We start from the raw sequence: 21,913 nt of genomic DNA, 5'->3' as shown, positions 1-21,913 counted from the left end.
AACAGGAGGTGGATCTGCCTCTACACATGACCTGACGCCAGCAGAGGACATCGCTGCGTCCCCCTCACCGCTGAAAGCCAAGAAACGCAAGCAGTCCAACCTCAAAGTACACTTACAAATCAAGTTCACATACATTAAGGTTTCTTATGAAAACATTTTAATTATCATTTACATAAAATAAACGTAATACAGCCACACAACAAACTTATGAAAATATTTTAATCGTTATTTGCATGATAATTTTTAAAACACAGCCACACAATAAATAAAAACTATCACCACAATGATTTCTCTTATCTCATGTGTTAATATTTTTTATTGTAACAATTTATGATTTGCAAAAATAACACTTGCGTCTGTGTAGATTAGATAAGCAAAGTGTGTGCGCGTTGTGACCACTATACATTATGGTCAAGCATGCGCCTTAAAAATTGCATAATGAACAACGCGTAACGCGCCACTGACTTTAGACTAGTTTTTTTTGGTTAGTAGCGCAATTGTTTTTTGAAACTGCAAAATAGCATCAGGGATGGTTTGCGCCGGAACACGCCTCCTTTTTTTCGCTGAACCGCCCAGGGAGCGCAAGTTCATTCCCTAGTTTGTTGACGTGCTTCTGTGGGGGGGAAAACCCGCTGTGCACCGGTGCAAAATACGAAATGATACATGCGTCACTGACAAAGTCAATTGCGCTGGGTGCAAGATAGGGCCCTTAGAGTGGTTTTGAGATTTAGTGACAATGCAGGGACATCTGATCATAAGATTATATTAGGCCCTGTTCACACTGAATTTTTTTAGTAAATATTGGGTTTAAAAGCAGCAGTGCCCAACATGATTCTTTTTGGCCAACTGCACATAAGACTTTCTCAGGCTATGTTTAGATTAATGCGTTTATACTTTAAAACGCGTCACTTTTGCTACGTTTTACACCTTTCATCTTCACTACATCACAGTTTTCAACCCTCATAAACGGATTTGTTCGCAAACGCTGCAGACCCTGTTTTAGTTTGAGAACTCAGACGTTGCTCTGAGTGTAAATGAACATAGACTGAGTCTTATGTAAACGAACAGATGATGTTAACGTGACAGCGCATCATTTTCAAAGTAAAAATTATTTTATTCAGGTAAATGGAGGTTTGCAACGGAGGTTTTGCCAAAAATAGTAAACATCTACCAACGAGCTATTATAAACGCTATATCGGATTGTTTTAACATGTATCCTTATAGATAATGTCTGTTTTATATTAATGTTTGAGTATTGTTGGGTTTGAATATTGTTGTAATGCGTTTGTTTTGTTTAAATTTAGTTAGCTTATTACGAAAGATAGACTGTAATTTTAAACGCCATATAGGGCGTTGTAAAGGCCAATATTGTAACGGGTGCTTTAATGAAAGCGATGAAGAGGTGAATCCATGTGCAAAAGGTGTTTTATTGTAAAATCCCATAAAGGGCCAGCAAACAAATCCAAGGGGTTAATCCAAAGACAGAATCCAAAAACAGGCAAAATATATCAGGGCAGGCGGCAATACAGGCTAAATCCAAATAAACAGGCACAGGTCAAAAAACAGGCAGATACAGATTAACAGAAACAGATACAGGTAACAGGCAGATACAGACAGGATGGGGCGATGTAATAATCAGCCGGGAACAGGTGACCAGGAAGTGACTTATATACAAAACAGACAGGAAGTGTGAAGTGAAACATGGCAGGATGTATATCAAAATAAAAGCCAGAACAGAACAGGATGTCAAAATAAAAGTCCAAAATGCAAAAATACACAGAATACAAGAAAAACACATAACAAAACCATTACAGAACCCCCCCTCTAAAGTGCGACTCCCGGAGCCCAACAAACAAAACATACAGTCCAATAGAGGGTGGGCGGGCGGGCCAGGACCTCTTGGCAAAGGCAGGGCAGTTCAGGAGAGGTCCTGGGTCATATGGCCAGGATGGTCCAGGAACATGGGGCAGATGCGGGCCTGGGTCATGGGGCAGATGCGGGCCTGGGTCATGGGGCAGATGCGGGCCTGGGTCATGGGGCAGATGCGGGCCTGGGTCATGAAGCAGATGCGGGCCTGGGTCATGGGGCAGATGTGGGCCCGGGTCATGGGGCAGATGTGGGCCCGGGTCATGGGGCAGATGTGGGCCCGGGTCATGGGGCAGATGTGGGCCCGGGTCATGGGGCAGATGTGGGCCTGGGTCATGGGGCAGGCTTGGACCTGGGTCATGGGGCAGGCTTGGACCTGGGTCATGGGGCAGGAATAGGCCTGGAACACAAGGAGAGGAAGGGTACGAGCACACTTCGGCCTCCGCCTTGGTGTCCTCTGCCTCCTTCCTGTGTCCGGGTACTACCCCCCCCAAAAAAAAACTTGGGAAAGCTTACACTGTCCAAGGTGGGGATATTTCAGATGGTGCACCAGACGAATCAGGTGAGCCAGGTGAATCAGATGAGCCAGGTGAGTCAGATAAGACAGGCGAGCCAGGTGAGCCAGACGAATCATGTGAATCAGGTGAGACAGACGAATCAGATGGAACAGGTGAATCAGGCAGGACAGACGAATCAGATGAATCAGATGGATTAGATGAATCAGAAGAATCAGAGGAGTCGGGCGGATCAGGTGAATCAGGCAGATCAGGTGAATCAGGCAGATCAGGGGCCTCATGTATAAAGCATGCGTACGCACAAAACAGGGCTGGAAACGTGTGTACGCCAGTTCCCACGCAAAGGTTGTGATTTATAAAAAAACAAACTTGATGGGAGAATGGGCTTGCAGGGTGGGATATTAGGATGATTCATGTACGCACACTTGCAGGTGATATGTGATTTATAAAGGGAACATTGCTTTGTTTTATAAGTCTTCATAATTTTTGGTGTATGCCATTTTTGGCTTTTGTGCGTACGTAGACTTTTAGTAAGAATCCTACGCACAGTTTTATACATGAGGCCCCAGGTGAATCAGGCAGATCAGGTGAATCAGGCAGATCAGGTGAATCAGATGAGTCGGGCAGATCAGATGAGTCGGGCAGATCAGATGAGTCGGGCAGATCAGATGAGTCGGGCAGATCAGATGAGTCGGGCAGATCAGATGAGTCGGGCAGATCAGATGAGTCGGGCAGATCAGATGAGTCAGATGGGTCAGATTCAGGGCCTTGAGGAACCTCGGGAACAACAGAGCAGAAGGCAGACCAAACGCACCACAGGGCTATGGCAAATTCAGAAAGTACAGAGTCAATGAGACATACCTCTGTGGTAGTCGGTTCAGGCAAGACGGCCATCTTGACGGCAGGTGCAGGGTGTACAATAGCTCTCATTAGTGCAGGTGTGGTGGTGACGATGGCCCTCTGAATCTCAGGTGCAGGGATAACTGTAGCTCTCTCCAAAACAGGTGCGAGTCCAGAGACAGGCAGGATGGCGGCCATTTTGGGAACAGGCAGGATGGCAGCCATTTTAGGGACAGGCAGGATGGTGGCCATCTTGGGAACAGGCAGGGTGGTGGCCATTTTGGGGACAGGCAGGGTGGCGCCTATTTTGGGAGCAGCCATGGTGGCGGCCATTTTGTGAACAGGCATGGACAGAACAGGCATGACATGGCTTTGTGTGTTGTGAATAGCCTCTGAAGGTGTATCCGCAACACCCACAGTGAAGGGGGAACCACACAACAGCAACGCAAAGTCAATATATTGCTCCAGAGACCAGACGGACATATCCCGTGGCATACACAAGCGCAACCATTCATCCAAAGCATTATAAAATATCGGTTTCAAAGTGTCCTCATCATAATGCACTCGATTAGACAATTCCAGAAAGTCACTCACGTAATCCTCGATGGCACGGTGGTTTTGGCGTAGTGCTAGCAGAGCAAAAACAGGTTTCATGGTGCTGGTGCGAGATTACAATCCTTTGCTGGATTCCGGTTGAGGCTGATTATTCTGTAACGGGTGTTGCTTTAATGAAAGCGATGAAGAGGTGAATCCATGTGCAAAAGGTGTTTTATTAGTAAAATCCCAATAAGGGCCAGCAAACAAATCCAAAGGGTTAATCCAGAGACAGAATCCAAAAACAGGCAAAATATATCAGGGCAGGCGGCAATACAGGCTAAATCCAAATAAACAGGCACAGGTCAAAAAACAGGCAGATACAGATAAACAGAAACAGATACAGGTAACAGGCAGATACAGACAGGATGGGGCGATGTAATAATCAGCCGGGAACAGGTGAACAGGAAGTGACTTATATACAAAAACAAACAGGAAGTGTGAAGTGAAACATGGCAGGATGTATATCAAAATAAAAGCCAGAACAGAACAGGATGTCAAAATAAAAGTCAAAAATACAAACATACACAGAATACAAGAAAAACACATAACAAAACCATTACAAATATGAAGGGAGAATTGTAATGGTCAGACATTATTTTCGAGTTTAATTTAAGTTTTGTTTTCTATTTTAAAAAAACAAACTCAACGTCATTTATATTTAATGCTCGTTTAGTCGTTTGCGCTTTTAGTGTTGCTAGCGGAGGATGTGCACGGACCTCGCACACTTTTAAAAATTAATGCAATAAGCATTTCTGGTAGGCTAAAGCAATACTTCACCTCTTACTATGTTTGATTGAAGTTTGCATTTGCTGAAATTTATTTTTGCTTCAAGTTCGTTTAGTACTGTTCACTTAAATGCTTTCTTTTTAAATCATAAAGACCTTTCTGTTTAGTTATAACATCAAAATGAACCTATTAATCATATTAATATGTTGTAGGGGGGAGATAGAACAGTATAAGACTTTCCCAAACACATTTTTATAGATTCAAAATTAGTGTCTGTTGTAGTTGCCGGCAAAGGATCCAGGTATGAATTTTTGTCAATATCGCACACCCCTAGGCTGCATAAATGTGCAAAGGTAAGCTATTATTAAAGTAATAAGTTATTTTACACTTTTATGTGCATGCCCAGTTACTTGATTGGTCATGTTTCATGCATTTATGGTGGTGTAAAGTGTGGATGAAGGTTCTTTTTAAAATGCCATTATAAACAAGGATCGTTTTCATTTTAAAATGCCGTTTTAAAATGCAAATGCTCTAATATAAACAGCACCTCAGTGGTGACTCTTAAGGGTTTTCCCTGAGGGGAAACCTGTTCTGTATGCTCAGGGTTACATGTTAATGCTTTCATTCCCTGTCTACATGGAAGAAACCATGTTTTCTCACAGTCAAAAACTGTATGAATTCTGCCCCTGCTTCATTGGAATTTCAGGCGATCCATATAGATGGAAGAAACTGTGGTCTCTTTGTTTCCCAGGACGATGCATATGTCAAGGTTCCAGAACGTGAGAGCAGACATTCTGTCGAGGCAGGGGTTGAGGCCCGGTGGAATGCAGACTCCACCCTAAGGTGGCGGAGCAGTTCTTTGTCCAAAAATGGTCTAATGGAAAACATGGTAAATGGAAGAGTTTTTCCGATCAGAGAAAACACATGAAGTAAACAGGTGTAAAAAGGCCCTAATACATTAGCATAGAAAATAAAAGTCACAAAGTCAAAATTATACCTGGCAATCAAGGATACTCAGCAGTGCGGGATTTTCTGAATACAGATGCTTCCATTGTGTTTGAATACAAACAGAGACTGTGCAGACTCTGCGGGAGCTTCTTGCTAAAGATATCCTCCTCGAGTATTTTGCCAAGCCACCTTATATACACAGAGAAAAAGAATCATAAAAGTTTAAAATCAGAATTTGGTTGGTCAGGTTCTCACGACCAGGGGCACCAAATGGGATCGTTAACAATCTGTAAACTAGACCTCCTTATGAAGACATACCTCTAGCAGGAGTACATATCATGCTCTAAGTTTTGAACTTTGGTACACTTTATCTTAGAATTATAGAAATTAAATCTTTTTACCCATTGCACCATGACCTTTAAAATGATACCACACATGAATATAAAATTGCAATCTCAGAAGAATGTATACATAAGATCATATATATTCAGCAGATACCCAACAGGGCTCAGGCCAGTGGTTCAGGTTTTCACTTGCCCTGCCAAAATTTTCACTGGCCCCAATAAAAAAAATGTCAGTGTAACATATTTAAAAATAATATTTCAAAAGTCAAATATAAATGTATACAACAACAGACATGTTCCAACGAAAAAAAGGCTCCCAACTTTTCTGCTTTACCTGTAAACTGACAGCAAAATATTGCATTGTTTCTTTCGTCTTGTTTTACCCAAATAAATGTCTGCTTCCAAGACAGGGAGCTACACTGCGACCAAAATGGTCGCATATGCGACCTTTTGAACTGCCGTTGCGACCCTAATTTTTAATGGGTCGCAAATGTGCTACCTAATGTTTTAGACAATATGCTATGATTTACTATGAGCATTTATTAAAACATAAATGTGGATTTTAAGAATACGTTTTATAACGTGCTCTGAGCCATCAACACGTTGGCTTCATTTTGCGTGAAAGCACGTCGTGTCTCTCCCCATCAGTGTGCGTTTGCGTGCTCAGCTGTTTCTCAATGAATTGGGTGCGACGCGAAGCAAGCGCAGTGTCTTCCATGTTTCTGAACTTGAGCAGAGGTCTTTCTTCACTGAGGACGCGGGACCCGTATGGTTCCGGGTTTATATTTTAAATGGTCTGTCGGGTCCGGTTAGGTCCTAGTTTAATTACTTTGGGTCCCAAGTCTGATTAATATTGAGTTTATAACCCGAGTCGATCGGAAAACGGCCATGAGCGCTACCGCGCTAAAGCTCGAGTGAAGTTTAGCGTGCCTTCGGTTTCTATGGCGATGGTTCTTGTTACGACCACGCGCTGCGTTTTCTTTCTCACATGTTTAATAATCTTATTATTAATTAGCCATATATTTTCTAAAACCATATCCATATTAAGTTTGTAAGATTGTAGCAAAAAAGCAGTGCTAATGTCAAGCCCATTGCACTAAACGAGCAAAGCAATGTAAAGTTTGTCACCGGGACAGCAAGTAGATTTGAAAATAAAATAAGTGGAATAATATTATTGAAATAATTAGTGGATTAAGCTTTTTAAATCGGCAAGAGAGAAATAGAAAGATAGAGCAGAAGCAGAAAAAGTGCCTATTTAATAGAAATTTTTACCATTATAACATCAGTCATAACATCAGTCACATTTATAATCTATAGACCTGCACTGTCTATTAATATACTATACATAGTAGCGTATTATATTGAGTTTGATAAAAGGGGTCTAATTGCTTCATATATCAGTGCAAAAACAGTAAGTGTTTTCGTGGTGCTTTGACAAACAGTGTCAGCTTTGTTAATGGCAAAGAAAGTTTGGAGTGTTTAGATTAATGAAATATAATGTGAAATTAATATAAATTTTCAATAAATCAAAGTATTGTGTTGTGTCACACATTATTAGTTCTTCGTCATATGTATAGTAGACCATTATTTGTCAGTGGGTAATGATTGCCCTTTTTACCGGTTACCACCACCAAGTAAATTTCAGATCTGTGGGAAACACGACTGCAACGTTTAAGAAAACAAGAAGGCATGTGGTTTAAAAGATGGCAAGTAAAATAAAAAGCATATCTGTATGCAATACAGTTTCATTATTGTTCATTATTAACCAGAGCGCCTTAATATAACTTGAAAAAAATATGTGCGACCAAATCATATTTTGCGCCAGTAACTGAAAAAGTTGGTAGCGCAAGTGCCACCAGTGGAAAAGGTTAGTGTAGTTCCCTGCAAGATGTTAAATCATATACTTTGATGAAAATATATTTTAGTGAGGGTAAAGCACTGGCCCGATCGGGCAAGTGACAATACTTTTTACTGGCCCGAACATCTCTCACGTTTGCCCCGGGCCACCGGGCAGTCCTTTATGTTGAGCCCTGATTTAAGCCTGAAAGCTTGGAGAAAGGTTTTAGAATGAGAGAATTTGAAGAGTTGAAGAGTTGAGTTGAAGGGATCAAAGAGGTTGAATGCATGTCAACAGACCCACCTGAGGGTCAAATGCAGATTAATGGCACAAACCAAGGTTTTATTGTCTCTACCATAAACAAACTTGATTAAAAAAAGGTGATGGTTTAACATCCGGTCTTACACGAGTTACTATAGTTTGGACCTCTCACCCTTACCTAGGATCAGGTTCTTATGTCCTGATCAGTGCATGACACTCTTCACAAAAGGACAGTCACAAACCTTATGACATTGAGCTTGTTTACATACACACCAATAATGAGATTATAATGGGATTTTGGCAATACTGCGATTATACCTTACCTCATGTAAACGCAATAATTCGATAAAAATAATGCGATTAATACAGTTTAAGAGTTGTTTCCTCATGCTAAACTATAGACAAAGTGTCAAAAAAGCAATAGGATGTGTGACAGACTATTTCTGTGCCAAATGCACTTCGCCAGGGTTAATACAAGTTTCGGAAAGTTTTTTCGACTAAAATACAACTAGATCTTACATATCAGGGGTAGGCCATATTTATAATTTTTTTTTATGGGCACATCCCTCGGAAAACCACGCCCACACGTCAATCAGTGGGAGAGCGAGATCTGAGGACGCTCGAAGTCACAGGCATCACTTCAAGCGACAGCTTTGTTTTATATCAAAACTCAACAATGGCACGAAAAAAGAAGTGTTTTTAAATGTAAGGAGAAGGAAGCCAGCCTCATGGAAACAATGGATATAGTTTGTTTATCTGGGGTAGCAGCAGAGTTTTGCGTATGTGTTTGTCCCGACTGGGTCATTAGTTGCGTGCGGTAAGACTTCTGTGTTATGTTGGAAATCGGCGCGTAAGTTCATATAATGTAAATGGCATGAACATATAGTGAATCATAAGTAATCCAATGTTGTATTGTTGCTTGGCTGGTGACTCGCTCCTCTCGCAGCTTCTGACTCCTCTTTCAGAATATTTCTGTGCGTTTTCAGAAAGAATTGCTAGAGCTGATCTGTCTTTTATAAATCTGATAAAACTAAAGACTATTCAGAGATATAAAGGATGTAATACTACTCTATAGGTACTCCAGATTAACATCAGATAAACAGTGTGTTATGGGAGCTGTAACAGTTATGTAAATATATTTTATTTTCAGGCTCAGTAGCTGTAAGCTGACAGAGGAAAGTTGTTTAGCTCTATCTAAAGTTCTCAGTTTAGACTCCATCAGTCTAAAGGAGCTTAATCTGAGCAATAATAATCTAAAGGATTCAGGAGTTAAGATGCTCTCTGATGGATTGATGAAGAACTGCAAGCTACAGATACTCAGGTGAACTGATGTCTGTCATATTCAAGCTATTAGAGATGGTTACTTTATATTTATTATTCTTATTTTAAACTGCTTATTTCTGTAATTCATTTGTACATAAAATGCAATTGAGAAACGAATTCATTTGTCATCGTTTCTCTTCTGTAGACTGCCCGAGTGCAATATCAGAGAAGAAGGTTATGTTGCTTTATGTTCAGCTGTGAGATCAAACCCATCACATCTGACAGAGCTGGATCTCAGTGGAAATGATCCTGGAGAATCAGGAGTTAAACTCATCTATGATTTAATACAAGATCAAGACTGTGCACTGAAGAAAGTCAGGTGAAATATGCAAATAAATTAAGTTCCTTAAAGGGATAGTTCGGCCAAAAACGATATTAAACCCATGATTTACTCACCCCCAAGCTGTCCGAGTTGCATATGTCCATCGTTTTTCAGACAAACACATTTTCGGATATTTTAGAAAATATTTTAGATCTTTCTGTTGATTAAATGTAATGTTACGGGGTCCAGCAATAGTCCACGACCTTCAAGTCCAAAAAAGTGCGTCCATCCTTCACAAATTAAATCCAAACGGCTCCAGGATGATAAACAAAGGTCTTCTGTGGGTAATCCGTGCGGTGTTGTTGTAGAAATATCCATATTTAAAATGTTATTAACGTTATAAACTACCTTCCGGTAGCGCCGCCATTTTGGAGTGATGCGCATTCAGGATGAGAGCTTACGCAGCGTACAGAGTTTCTCTGCTGCTTCTCTGTGCCCCCGCCCTCCGAATTTGTCATACGTCACTAAGAAAAGTGCGTACACTACGCTAATACTCTCTCCTGAGTGTAAGATGGCGGCACTACCGGAAGGTAGTTTATAACGTTAATAACATTTTAAATATGGATATTTCTACAACAACACCGCACGGATTACCCACAGAAGACCTTTGTTTATCATCCTGGAGCCGTTTGGATTTACGCAAGGATGGACGCACTTTTTTGGACTTGAAGGTAGTGGACTATTGCTGGACCCCGTAACATTACATTTAATGAACAGAAAGATCTAAAATATTTTCTAAAATATCCGAAAATGTGTTTGTCTGAAAAACGATGGACGTGTGCAGCTCGGACGGCTTGGGGGTGAGTGAATCATGGGTTTAATATCGTTTTTGGCCGAACTATCCCTTTAAAGGGATAGTCAAATCAATATTGCACCATAATTTACTCACCCTCAAGCCATCCTCGATGTACATAATTATCTTTTTTCAGACAAACACATTTGGAGTTATATTAGTAAATGTCTTTGCTCTTTCAAACTTTATAATGATAATAAACAGTGATCAGGCAACAACTTCTGACTTTGAAGCCCAACAAAGTGTATCAATCCCAGAAGTAATCCAAACGGCTCCAGTGGCTAAATAAAGCCTTTTGGGTATAATCAATGCAATTTTGTAAGAAAAATATCCCAATTTAAAACTTTAGAAAACACAATAAATAGCTTCAGGTATCGGCCAAGGCACATTCACTGAGCTGCTTTTTCATTTCATGGCGGGTAGCACGATTAGCAACATTAAGGTGTATTATCACCACCTAACTCACTCTTGTCAAAGAGTACCCAAGCCACTTCAACACAGACGTGATTGACTTTACTTTAGTGTTGTGACGTATTTTAGAGTGAAACATCATATCATGGGAGGAAAGTAGTGTGTGTGGTTGAACATGACATGTGGTGTTTTCGCACTTTCAGCGACCCTAGTTCGATTCCGGCTCGTGGTCATTTGTCGACCCCGTGGCCCTCTCTCCTCCCTGTACTTTCCTGTCCTCTCCTTAATCACTGTCAAAATAAAAGCAAAATAGCCCAATATATATGAATACACCTTGGCTGATACCGGAAGCTGGTTATTGTGGTTTATAAAGCTTTTGAATGTGGATATTTTCCTACAAAATCATGTGAATTACCATGAGAAGTCCTTTATTAACCCACTGGATGCACTTCGTTGGGTCAGAAGTTGTTCTATGATTCCTGTTTACTATCATTATAAAGGTTGGAAGATCAAAGACATTCCCTAATATAACTCTTAATGTGTTCATCTAAAAAAAGATTATCGTGTACATTGAGGATGACTTGAGGGTGAGTAAATCAATGTGTATTTTTTCACTGGAGTATCGCTTTAAGAGTGAAAATAAGAACAAAAATAATCAACTTTAAACATCACATCTCATGTTACACAGGATGTATAATAACTCCAAACTAGAAAGAAATTTACTGTGATCTCTAAATTAAATATAATTTTGCACATGATCAACAATGATCTGTGGATAATAAGTGCAAAGTGTATGTATAACTCTATTGTTTGTTTGTTTTTTTTAGATTTTTGAAAACTGAAGATGCAGGGAAATCCTTTGAGTGGTTGTCTGGTGTTCTGAGTGTAAATCCTTTACTCTTGACAAAGCTGAATCTGAGTGATAAAAAAATTGATGACTCAAGTGTGAAACAGTTCTGTGATCTACTGAAGGATAAAAACTGTCGATTCAACACATTCATGTTAGTATTATGACAGCAAGGGCGTAATTTTGATTTTGACATTGGTGGGGACGTAAATAATGTATTTGTAATGACTCAGAGAGATAGGGATCCATTTGCAACTCTTTATTGTAATAAATGAATGAAGTCCAGGTTAAAATTCGGGGGAATGAGAGTAGTGAGTAACCGGGGCGTTAACACTGACATCAGTAACAGGATTTATCTTAGGTGTCATATTTATTAAGGTTACTTGTGTCAAAAACAACAAATATAGAATTGGCCTATTTTATTTGTATTTTATTTTTTACTTTTTGTGATGCCAGTGAACATTTTGACCTGGCAACTAAAACACTGAACCATCAGATTTCCTCCCAATCTGCTCCAGCATAAAAAATATTACACATTATATTTATTTAACAGCCATTACAAAAAACACAAACAAAAAATTGTTTACATCACACCTGCATCACACGTTTAACGAGTAAAGACAAAACCAATCATAAAGCGATGTAGGTTAAAGAGGCGGGACTTAAGAAAGGCAAAGCCAATCATATTATTGATCTGAGTTATGGAGGCTGGACTCATTGCAGAGAATGAGATCTGTTAACCGTTTGTGTACCACAGAACGTGATTTGAAAAGAGTTTTAATCTCATTTAAATGATTCTTAAATAAATAAATGTTAAATGAAATAAGTAATTAGTAAAAAACACAAGAAACAGACAGTCATTAAATAAAGATCAATTGTTTGGTTAAAAGTCCCTACCCAAATCCATGCCCTTATGTGACAGTGTATTTGTATTTTATGACTATATATTGATTTTGGTTCATATGTCAACAGCAGATGATACTTTTACATCATTGATACTTTTACACTTGAAAAATATTTAGATGCAGTTGTAACTTTGTGTTTTGTTTACGCAGCCTAAGATACAGCTGTATAACATCTGAGGGTTGTGCTGATCTGATGCCAGGTTTTATTTTAAATCCTTCACATATAAGATATCTGAATCTAAGTGGAAATAAACTTGAAGATTCAGGAATGAAGAAGATCTCTGATCTGTTGACAAATCCACAATGCAAATTAATTGAACTCAAGTATGTTGTTTGTTTGTTTGTTTGTTGCTGAGAATAGAAATCCTGATTCTCTCATGATTAAAAAGAAATGTCAGTGGCTTTCACAATATTCACCTGCTGTGTGTAATTATGAGTTAAACTATTTTGATTGTCAATGCATCACTTCCTCTTCTCACTTTTAGTGTATCTGTGCATAGCAAGGGTTTTAATGATAATTTGTCTTTTTGTTTTGTTCACTTTCTACAGGTTGACTAAGAGCTGTATTACAGCAGAAGGTTGTGCTGATCTGATGTCAGGTTTTAATTTAAATCTGTCACATATCAGACATCTGGATCTGAGTGAAAATAAACTTGAAGACTCAGGAATGAAGAAGATCTCTCATCTGTTGACAAATCTACAGTGTGGACTACAGGAACTGAGGTTTGAATGTGGTTATCTAAACATAAACAAAAGAAAATTGGTATGTGGTTAGATAACAGGACTCTGTAAACCAACCATGTGACTTAAAATGCTCAATATAGTGCTGTAGAAATACAAGTCCCACATTTTAATTTAAATTATTACAGTAATTATTGAGTCATTACAGTAAACAGTGGAACATGCAGTTTAAAATGGTTTTACATGCAGATGTTTGTTTTTTTAATGCTAGATCATGATTTTTATTACAGTCTAACTAGAAAAGTCTGTCATTTTAACCCAGCACCTACCGTATAAAAAGTATTGGCCAAATATAGACTGTTTCATGGCAAACATTACAATTTGATGTACATACAGCCGTTGAAAAAAATAAGACTCTTCAGTTCAGAATTATCATTTCTAGATATATTGCGATCATTACAGTCCAGTGTCTGTTGAATTTCACTTAATAGCACTGTAAAAGACTTGAGAGCATCACGGTTTTTCCCAAAATATTTTTTCCTGAAACAGGTGTAAAAACATTAATATTTTGTTGTTATGAAATTAATTTGAAATCTTTTTTTTATTTATTTAGACAATGCTTTCTTCATTTCAATTTTCAGTAAATAAATGCAAATAAAAACATTGTTTTTATTAGGAATTTGGCAGAAATGTTGTTGGTAGACAGAATGAAACAACAATGTTTTTTCCTAACACATACCTAAATCTAGAAAAAAAACATTAAAAGGACCATTAAAACCTGGGTTTTTATTTGTCTTAATAATATTTATTTATTAATTTATTTAGGTTTTCATATTTAAAAAGTCTTATAACTTCAATAAATTGTTTCAACTAAAAAAACTTTTCATTTTCTAGACTATCAGACTGTAGTATAACAGAAGAAGGTTATAAAGCCTTGTATTTAGCTGTGAGATCAAACCCTTCACATCTAAAAGATCTGGATCTCACTGGAAATGATCCTGGAGAATCAGGAGTCAAACTCATCCATGATTTAATACAAGATCCAAACTGTGCACTGAAGAAAGTCAGGTGATTACAACTTTAAAATATTAATACATCAGACATTAGTGTGAAGTGTGGTATATGTAACTGTATGTAAAGATATGTAAATACTAAAAGAGCACCTATTGTCTGATTCACATGTTTTTAATTTCCTTTGGTGTGTAAGTGTGTATTAGTTCATGTTAATGATATGCAAAAGTTACAAACCCCAATGTAAACAATGACACAAGTTATCTCCAATGTAAATCTCTTTTCTTGGACTACAACAAACACACAGATTGTAGGCAACAATTTACTTCCTGGGATTGGTGATGTAGTAAAGACCGACATTATCATAATTACAGTATTTAATGTTTGTAGAAATATTTCGGATACATTTTTTTCTTTCTCATCAACCAAAATGGTGTTTAATATTGAATAAGATGGCAATAATTCAAATGTGAGATGACCCACTTGTTTTCACTCTTTAAAAAGTTTACTTTATTAGTCTTTTAAAATAGATATAAAATAATTATAATAATATGTTGAGATGTAAAGTGATGTTGTTGTGTCTGTAGATTATTGAAGAGTGATGCTGCAGAAGAAGCTTGTGTTTATCTGAATGAAGTTCTTGATGTTCATCCATTACTGGTAAAAGAACTGAATCTGAGTGATAATAAACTGGGAGATCTGGATGGAGAGAAACTCTCAGCTCTATTGATGGACTCTCATAGTAAAGTGAAGAAAATCATGTGAGTTGACTCTTCATACAGTACAGTATAGTACAGACTGTCAGATGATGATGATGATGAAGATGATGATGATGATGTTTCTGTTTAGACTGAATGATTGTGAGCTGACAGAGAAACAATGTTCAGCTGTAGCTGCTCTTCTCTCCTGTGTGAAAGAGATTGAGATGAACAACAGTCGTCTGATGGATTCAGGACTCAAACAGATCTGTAATGAACTCAAGAAACCTCAATGTCAACTACAGATACTCAAGTAAGCAAACATCTAGCAACACATCATCTATACTTTCAAATACAATTATTATAAGAATATAACTGTAGTTTAAGTCCAAGTGTTTAAATAATCAAAGTAATATTATTTTCTTTATAATGTAGGATTTTTTAATTAATTTTTCCATTGGTAAATTATTGAAAATTTAGCATGAAGTGATTTTACCTCCGAACATCAGTTCTTTTTTAAGTAATTGAAAAAAACTTCTCTTCTCTAGACTATCAGACTGTAATATTGGAGAAGAAGGTTATGAATCTTTGTCTAAAGCTGTGAGATCAAACCCTTCACATCTGATAGAGCTGGATCTCAGTGGAAATGATCCTGGAGAATCAGGAGTTAAACTCATCTATCAATTAATACAAGATCAAAACTGTGCACTGAAGACTGTCAGGTGAGTATTCTGATAAAATACGGTTTGTTTTAAACCACTTTTATTTCTTATTAAATTTCATAATGATACTATAAGATTAACACATAATTATCAAATAATTATTATATGGATAATGTAAACTTCTTCTTTTCTTCAGGTTTTTGAAAAGCTCTTCAGCAGAAGCAGCTCGTCAGTATCTGAATAAAGTTGTTGATAAAGAGATTTTACTCCAGAGAGATCTGAATCTGAATGATCATAAACTACAAGATTCAATGCTGCTACAGATCTGTGATCTACTGAAGGATAAACACTGTAGACTCAACACACTCATGTTAGGATTTCATCTTTATTTAAAGTCTCTTAACAAACACAACATCATTTAATATCATGGGTTTGAATGAAGGGGAAATTATGAATTTAAGTGTATTATTGTTGTGATGTTTTATTATTTGTCTTGTATAGTAATGAGTTTATGAATGAAGTAAATTAATACAGTACACAGCCATGATAAGAGTGTTGTGTATAAATGATGTTTGTGTTGTGTAATGTTTCAGATTGAGTGGTTGTGGTCTAACAGAAGAAAGTTGTTCAGCTTTAGCTTCAGTTTTAAGATCAAAGTCCGGTCTAAAAGAGCTCGACATGAGCAACAATAATCTACAGGATTCAGGAGTCAAGAAACTTCACAACGGATTAGAAAATACAAACTGTCAACTACACAAACTCAGGTAACAACATTACATCAAGAAATGTATGGGATTATTAAAGATTTTAAAAGATAGATAAACTTTCTATTTTCTTAACAAATTAATCAATGTTGTAAACTACAATAAAAACTAATATGTTAAAAGGTTACACTTTATTTTGATAGTCCACTTTAGACATTCAACTAACTATAAATAACTTTGCAACTACATGTCAACTAACTTTCAATAATTTGCAACTATACGTCAACTAACTGTCATTAGTGTATTAGTAGACTGTAAGGGTTGGGGTTAGTGAAGAGGTTTGGGTTAGTGGAATAAGTTGACATGCACCTGCAAAGATACTTCTAGACAGTTAAATGTCTGTTGAGATATCATCACAATAAAGTGTTAGTAGATATTAAGCAGACATTCTACTAATTCTCTAAAGATTGGTAGTTGATAGTTGCAAAGTCACTTATAGTTACTAAAATGTCTAAAGTGGACTATCGAAATAAAGTGTTACCTGTTAAAAACAGCAGAAACAGTGTTATTTTTGGGACAACAAACTTCTTGTTACTTTTAACTTAACATGTGTTGCCATTTTTATTTATTTTAACTCAAAATCCACACAAAATGACACATAATATTGTAACATCTGGTTGGACGTCAACTGGAGGTCTTTTCACTCTGGGTCGTTAACGGTTTCATGCTGTGACCCTAGATTGAGTTTTGTCACCAGGTCTGCTCGGACGCTTTCTTCAGAAGATCCTAATCTCCTGATAACACACATCTCCAGACCTATCGACTCTCTCTGGCTGTCTTTATTGCGCCAATATAAGCAAATTAACACCTCAAAGCAAACTTCAACAAACTGGACAAATTAATTGCCACAGATTAACCAGACCGATGGATTAACCCAAAAAGGAACAACTCCTATGGACACCTCAGAACTCCGTCACGTGACCACAAATTCAGGAACTCTCTTCCACGCACCCACAGCTGGACGTGCACATGCGCATCACAAAAGCCAACGCAAGTATCGCTTGTTCATTCGCTGTAAAAAGTTATTGCCCCTTATTAATTAAGGTGTTTCTCAGAGTTCTGATGGTTTGTGTAGAAGTTAACCCTCTGGGGTCGGACCCTTTTTGGACACAGTCAGAGGTTCTGACATGCTCTCACATTTGGTCTTTTTTCAGTTGCTTTAAAACACATTAATGGCTAATATCACATAACACTGTATTCAGCACAAACTGTGCTATAATAATATGTAAGATAAATGTATGTACATGTTTGTATTTTTAAGTAAATGATGTTTATGCGTGGTTAGTAAAAAAAAGAAAACATCAAGTTGCTGAAATAAGGCCAAGAAACACATCCTAAACATTTGTTAACAAGCAAAAAAGTTATCTACTCTTGTAGAGTAGAGAATTTGCTACAAAATGATGTAAAAACCATTTAACCCACTCATTCACATGAAAAAATACATTGATTTAACTTTTGTAAGACACTTTTTGCTGTGTAAAGGCAATATGCAAGGGAGGGTCAATGGTCATGAATATTGATGTGTTTCACACGTGAGGAGACCCAACCCCCTAATGGCTCAGTGAGGAATGTTGGGACAAAAGAACTGTGACTGTGGGGAGACTTAAAGAGAAAATCTTTTGCTTGTAGTTTAAAAAAAAATAGGTTAAAATAAAGTACAAAATACTTTTTTAGTAAAATAAAAGTCTTATAGGGTTGCAAAAAATGCTAAAACATGAACAATACAATAGATTTAAGAAGCTTTATTGTAATTATAAATGAAGAAGCTTCATTGTAATTATAAATAATAAAGTAACAATATGTATACATGTAACAATATTCTATATGACCAGTACAATATGGCTCTAATTAAAAGAAAAGGATTCTAAATGTCAGCTGTGAAAGTTTGGTGTGCATCTAAAAATACTTCCAAATATTAAAAAATAAGGTATACATTTGTAAACCATCACACACTGTAACTCTTTGGGAATGGAGTTAAATGTTGTCGTCCCATTGTTCAAAACGTGCAAGTACCAGACGAAGTTGGTGTTGCAGACACATTCCTGAAAACATATCTTAATTAATATCATGTATTTTCAAAGTACAAAGCAACACATCAGTATTACTAATATTGAGAACTTTTTTAAATAATTAATAGGGGTGACCCCGAATAGTTGAAGATTCGATGCATCGGAGAAGCCGGATTCGACTACCAATCTCACAGTCGTTTCTACATTTAAAAGACAAAGCTGGCAATTCTGGCAATACTTTCGTTTTTTATTAATTTCTTTATTTTATTTATAAATCACTCTGGGTTATCTGATGTATCTATTTGGCTTGTGTTTTGTTTTCGTGCACTTGAGGCATTTTGCACATTTGTTCTGCACGTTGTTACTTCTGACCTTATTTGATTTAAAAAATGTATTTATTATAAACGTAAATTCTGATATAATTTAAGTCTGTACATTTTGGATTGTTTTTCGTTCTATCGATGTTGCGCTATTTCGTTCTGGCCATGTTTGCGCATGCAATTTAGCCGAACGTGCTATAGGTGCTCTGCGTCTCATATTTAGAAGTTCATCGAACTAAACATTACAAAACGGATGTTTTTCGACGGGTATAAGTTTTAAAATGTATTTAAAACCGAGTGGTTATCTATTATGGTCGGTGTTCACTTTCAAATGATAGCAAAGAGATTCCTGAAATAATATCATCAGGTCTTTCTGTATCTAAAGTGAATACAGAGATGATCAAAGTCAAAGCAAGCAAGCATTTCTGTGCTAAACAATAACGCGTAGTGTCTATAAAATCATTAATTTCAGGGTTTATCTTGTTAAAAAATAACGTTTAATGAATTGTATACAAACTTAGTTTTTATCATTTACAGTAACAATCACAAATGATTTGTCATTTGTCTTTTTTTTTGGTCATGGCTTTGATGCGCTTAATCTCCAAATTAAATAAAAATACTAAATTGTAGCCGGGGTTTCCAAGGCAGGATCACCTTTGTTATTTTTTAGGTTTAGTTCTCAAAATGTTTTTTTGTGTGATGTTCTGTAGATCGTGGCATTAAAATGTTATGAGGAATAATTAAACAAATGTTGCCTTACATTTTACCTTAAAAAAAAAATAAAAATATATATATATATATATATATATATATAAATGCATCCACAGTCAAATATATACTGTTATATAACTCAGGCAGTAAAGCAGAAAATAATTGGGTACAGAGATGCGCTGTATATGTTTGTTAACGGGCCATTACCGGACATATTTATAGCTAAAAATTAACACATGACATATCTCCGGGCACATTTACAGCACATCAATACTAGGCTACATCGAAACATTTACACCCGAACAGATACATGCATATTTGCGCATGATGACAATCTCCGGGCACATTTACTGTTATCATGTAAGCAACATGTCAGTAATACAAATATTGTGAATGCATAAGTTCTATGTTTATGCGTAGTTTTATGCATTAAAAAAAATCAAGCAACACATCAGTAATACTAATATTGAGAAGAGAAAAGCCGGTAAATGTAACTTACACTTTATGAATTTCGGGTTCGTTTCTGCATGCCCCCGTGCGAGTAAATGACGATGAAGCCACGTTACTAAAAAAAAAACATTATTTGTATCATGTATTTTCGGAAAATACAGATATGTTTATATATATACATCTTGTATTTTCCAAATTACTACGCAAAACATCAGTAAAAGTCTACTAATAAAACAGAAAAGCCCGCAAATGTGACTTACCCAGTATGAATGTCCGCCGCATTTCTGCAAATGCCCGCTGAAGAGGAGAGTGATGCTGCCACATTCCTACAAAAGTTTTTAATAATTAATATAATGTATTCTTCACAGTAACAAACTTATAAAGCAATACTAAGGCGGTAAAGCATAGTTGAGATAAGATAATTGGGTACATAGATGCGGTATATCTTTGTTAACGGGCCATTACCGGACATATTTATGGCTAAACATTAACACATTACATATCTCCGGACACATTTACAGCACATCGATACTACATCGATACATTTACACCCGAACAGATAGTCGCGTAAACAAGACTTGTTGAGGCATAAACACTAGTCAAAATATATTCTAAATAGTGATATTCTTTTATGACATATTGTATATTCACATCACACCATACAATCATACTGTTTAACGCATGACATATCTCCGGGCTCATGTACAGCACAATGTTACACCGGTTGTAACACCCGAGCAAATAAAGAAGCCTTATTGATACGAGCAAATAAAGAAGCCTTATTGATAAGTCTGCATGGACACTATAGTTATAGTAGTGATATTGCTTTATAACATATTCACATTACACTAATCAGCATACGGTTTAATGTAAGAACTATCATTTTAATGTAAACAAGTTGCCAATTACGAGACGTTTCTATAAAGTCATTATGAATATCTGCGTGCAAATAGTCAGTATACAGTATATAAAAGTTTACATCACACAACATTTCAACAAATGTAGGTAAAACTTACTCTTCAGAAATTATATCCTCAGCTGGATCAAGTCGCTCTTCAAAATACAAACGTTCATCGTCGGAGTCCTGCTCTTCGTCTGAAGAAACAGTGAACTCTTCCTCGCTGTCCAGGAGCATCTGTATAGCTTCCTCACCTGTAAAGCGTGTCATCTTCCCAGCGCGTTGATAAGTGAATGAAACTATCAAAACTCGCTGCTTCTTAAAGCATTGTTTGGGGGCGTTGATCTTGTTTGCATAGCCCGCATCAGGTAATTTCCATATGAATGGCGCGCACATGGTAGGTGGGATTACATTAGCTCTAATGAGGTCGAGCCAGAAAAACTGTACCTCTCTTTACTTACATGTTGATTACACAAACAGACAATGAGTTCTTCAGATTTTAATTACATCACGTAAAAGTAGACATTTCAGGCTTTCTTTAGACATATGTATCATGTTCGTGTGACAAGTATTGGCGGAGTTATCAGTTCATGTTTGAAACGTGTTTGAGGAAAATGGTCAAGGAAACAGAGATGTCGAAATGCACTCCCTGTTTATTTTCTTTATTTGCCAAAAGCACACAGTTTTGTTGTTATTATGAAGGCACTCACATTAAAGTAGAGACTTCACAGTTTCGAATGATGTATTACATGTATGTGTATGATTATGAATGACGGAGTATTTTAAGTGGATGTCACAGGAAACAGGAAAAAATGCATCAAAACGCGGCCCCGCGTTTTTGGACCCCAGGGGGTTAAGTCTATAGTGATATTGCCCTTCTTTTACTCTATCTCTCTTAATTTTCCATTCTTTCTCTTTCATATATGTTTCTCGTTTGTTGTTTGTATGTATAGTTAGTCTTGTGTGTTTTTGTAGTGTAACGTAGTTTAATAAACCGGTTTTGCATTTCACAATTGAATTGTTTCTGTGTTCAATGCTCATGAAATCAATGTCACTTAATCCGCCTTTAAGATCTTAAAGCTACATGCTTAAAAATACTTTATAGCAGTAAGAATGTTATTTTCTAAAGGCCAAGGAATTAACTTCTTAATGTACAATTATGAGTATTTGCTGG

The 21,913-nt window shown here is 36.9% G+C and overlaps 1 protein-coding gene across 1 annotated transcript in view; it reads left to right on the top strand.

The window, feature by feature from the left end:
* Positions 1–21,913, top strand: part of LOC129452685 (NACHT, LRR and PYD domains-containing protein 12-like) — a 116,033-nt gene that overhangs the window by 72,474 nt on the left and 21,646 nt on the right. The window contains exons 13-20 of the mRNA XM_073861812.1: positions 11,611–11,784; positions 13,085–13,258; positions 14,111–14,284; positions 14,815–14,988; positions 15,077–15,238; positions 15,474–15,647; positions 15,784–15,957; positions 16,181–16,351. Of these exons, the coding sequence (XP_073717913.1) occupies positions 11,611–11,784; positions 13,085–13,258; positions 14,111–14,284; positions 14,815–14,988; positions 15,077–15,238; positions 15,474–15,647; positions 15,784–15,957; positions 16,181–16,351 (1,377 nt within the window). The remainder of the gene's footprint in view (positions 1–11,610; positions 11,785–13,084; positions 13,259–14,110; positions 14,285–14,814; positions 14,989–15,076; positions 15,239–15,473; positions 15,648–15,783; positions 15,958–16,180; positions 16,352–21,913) is intronic.

This window comes from Misgurnus anguillicaudatus, chromosome 23 (assembly GCF_027580225.2).
Source record: "Misgurnus anguillicaudatus chromosome 23, ASM2758022v2, whole genome shotgun sequence".
Classification (NCBI taxonomy): domain Eukaryota; kingdom Metazoa; phylum Chordata; class Actinopteri; order Cypriniformes; family Cobitidae; genus Misgurnus; species Misgurnus anguillicaudatus.
The sequence above is the reverse complement of the archived record's forward strand: the minus strand, read 5'-3'. Positions and strand labels throughout refer to the sequence as shown.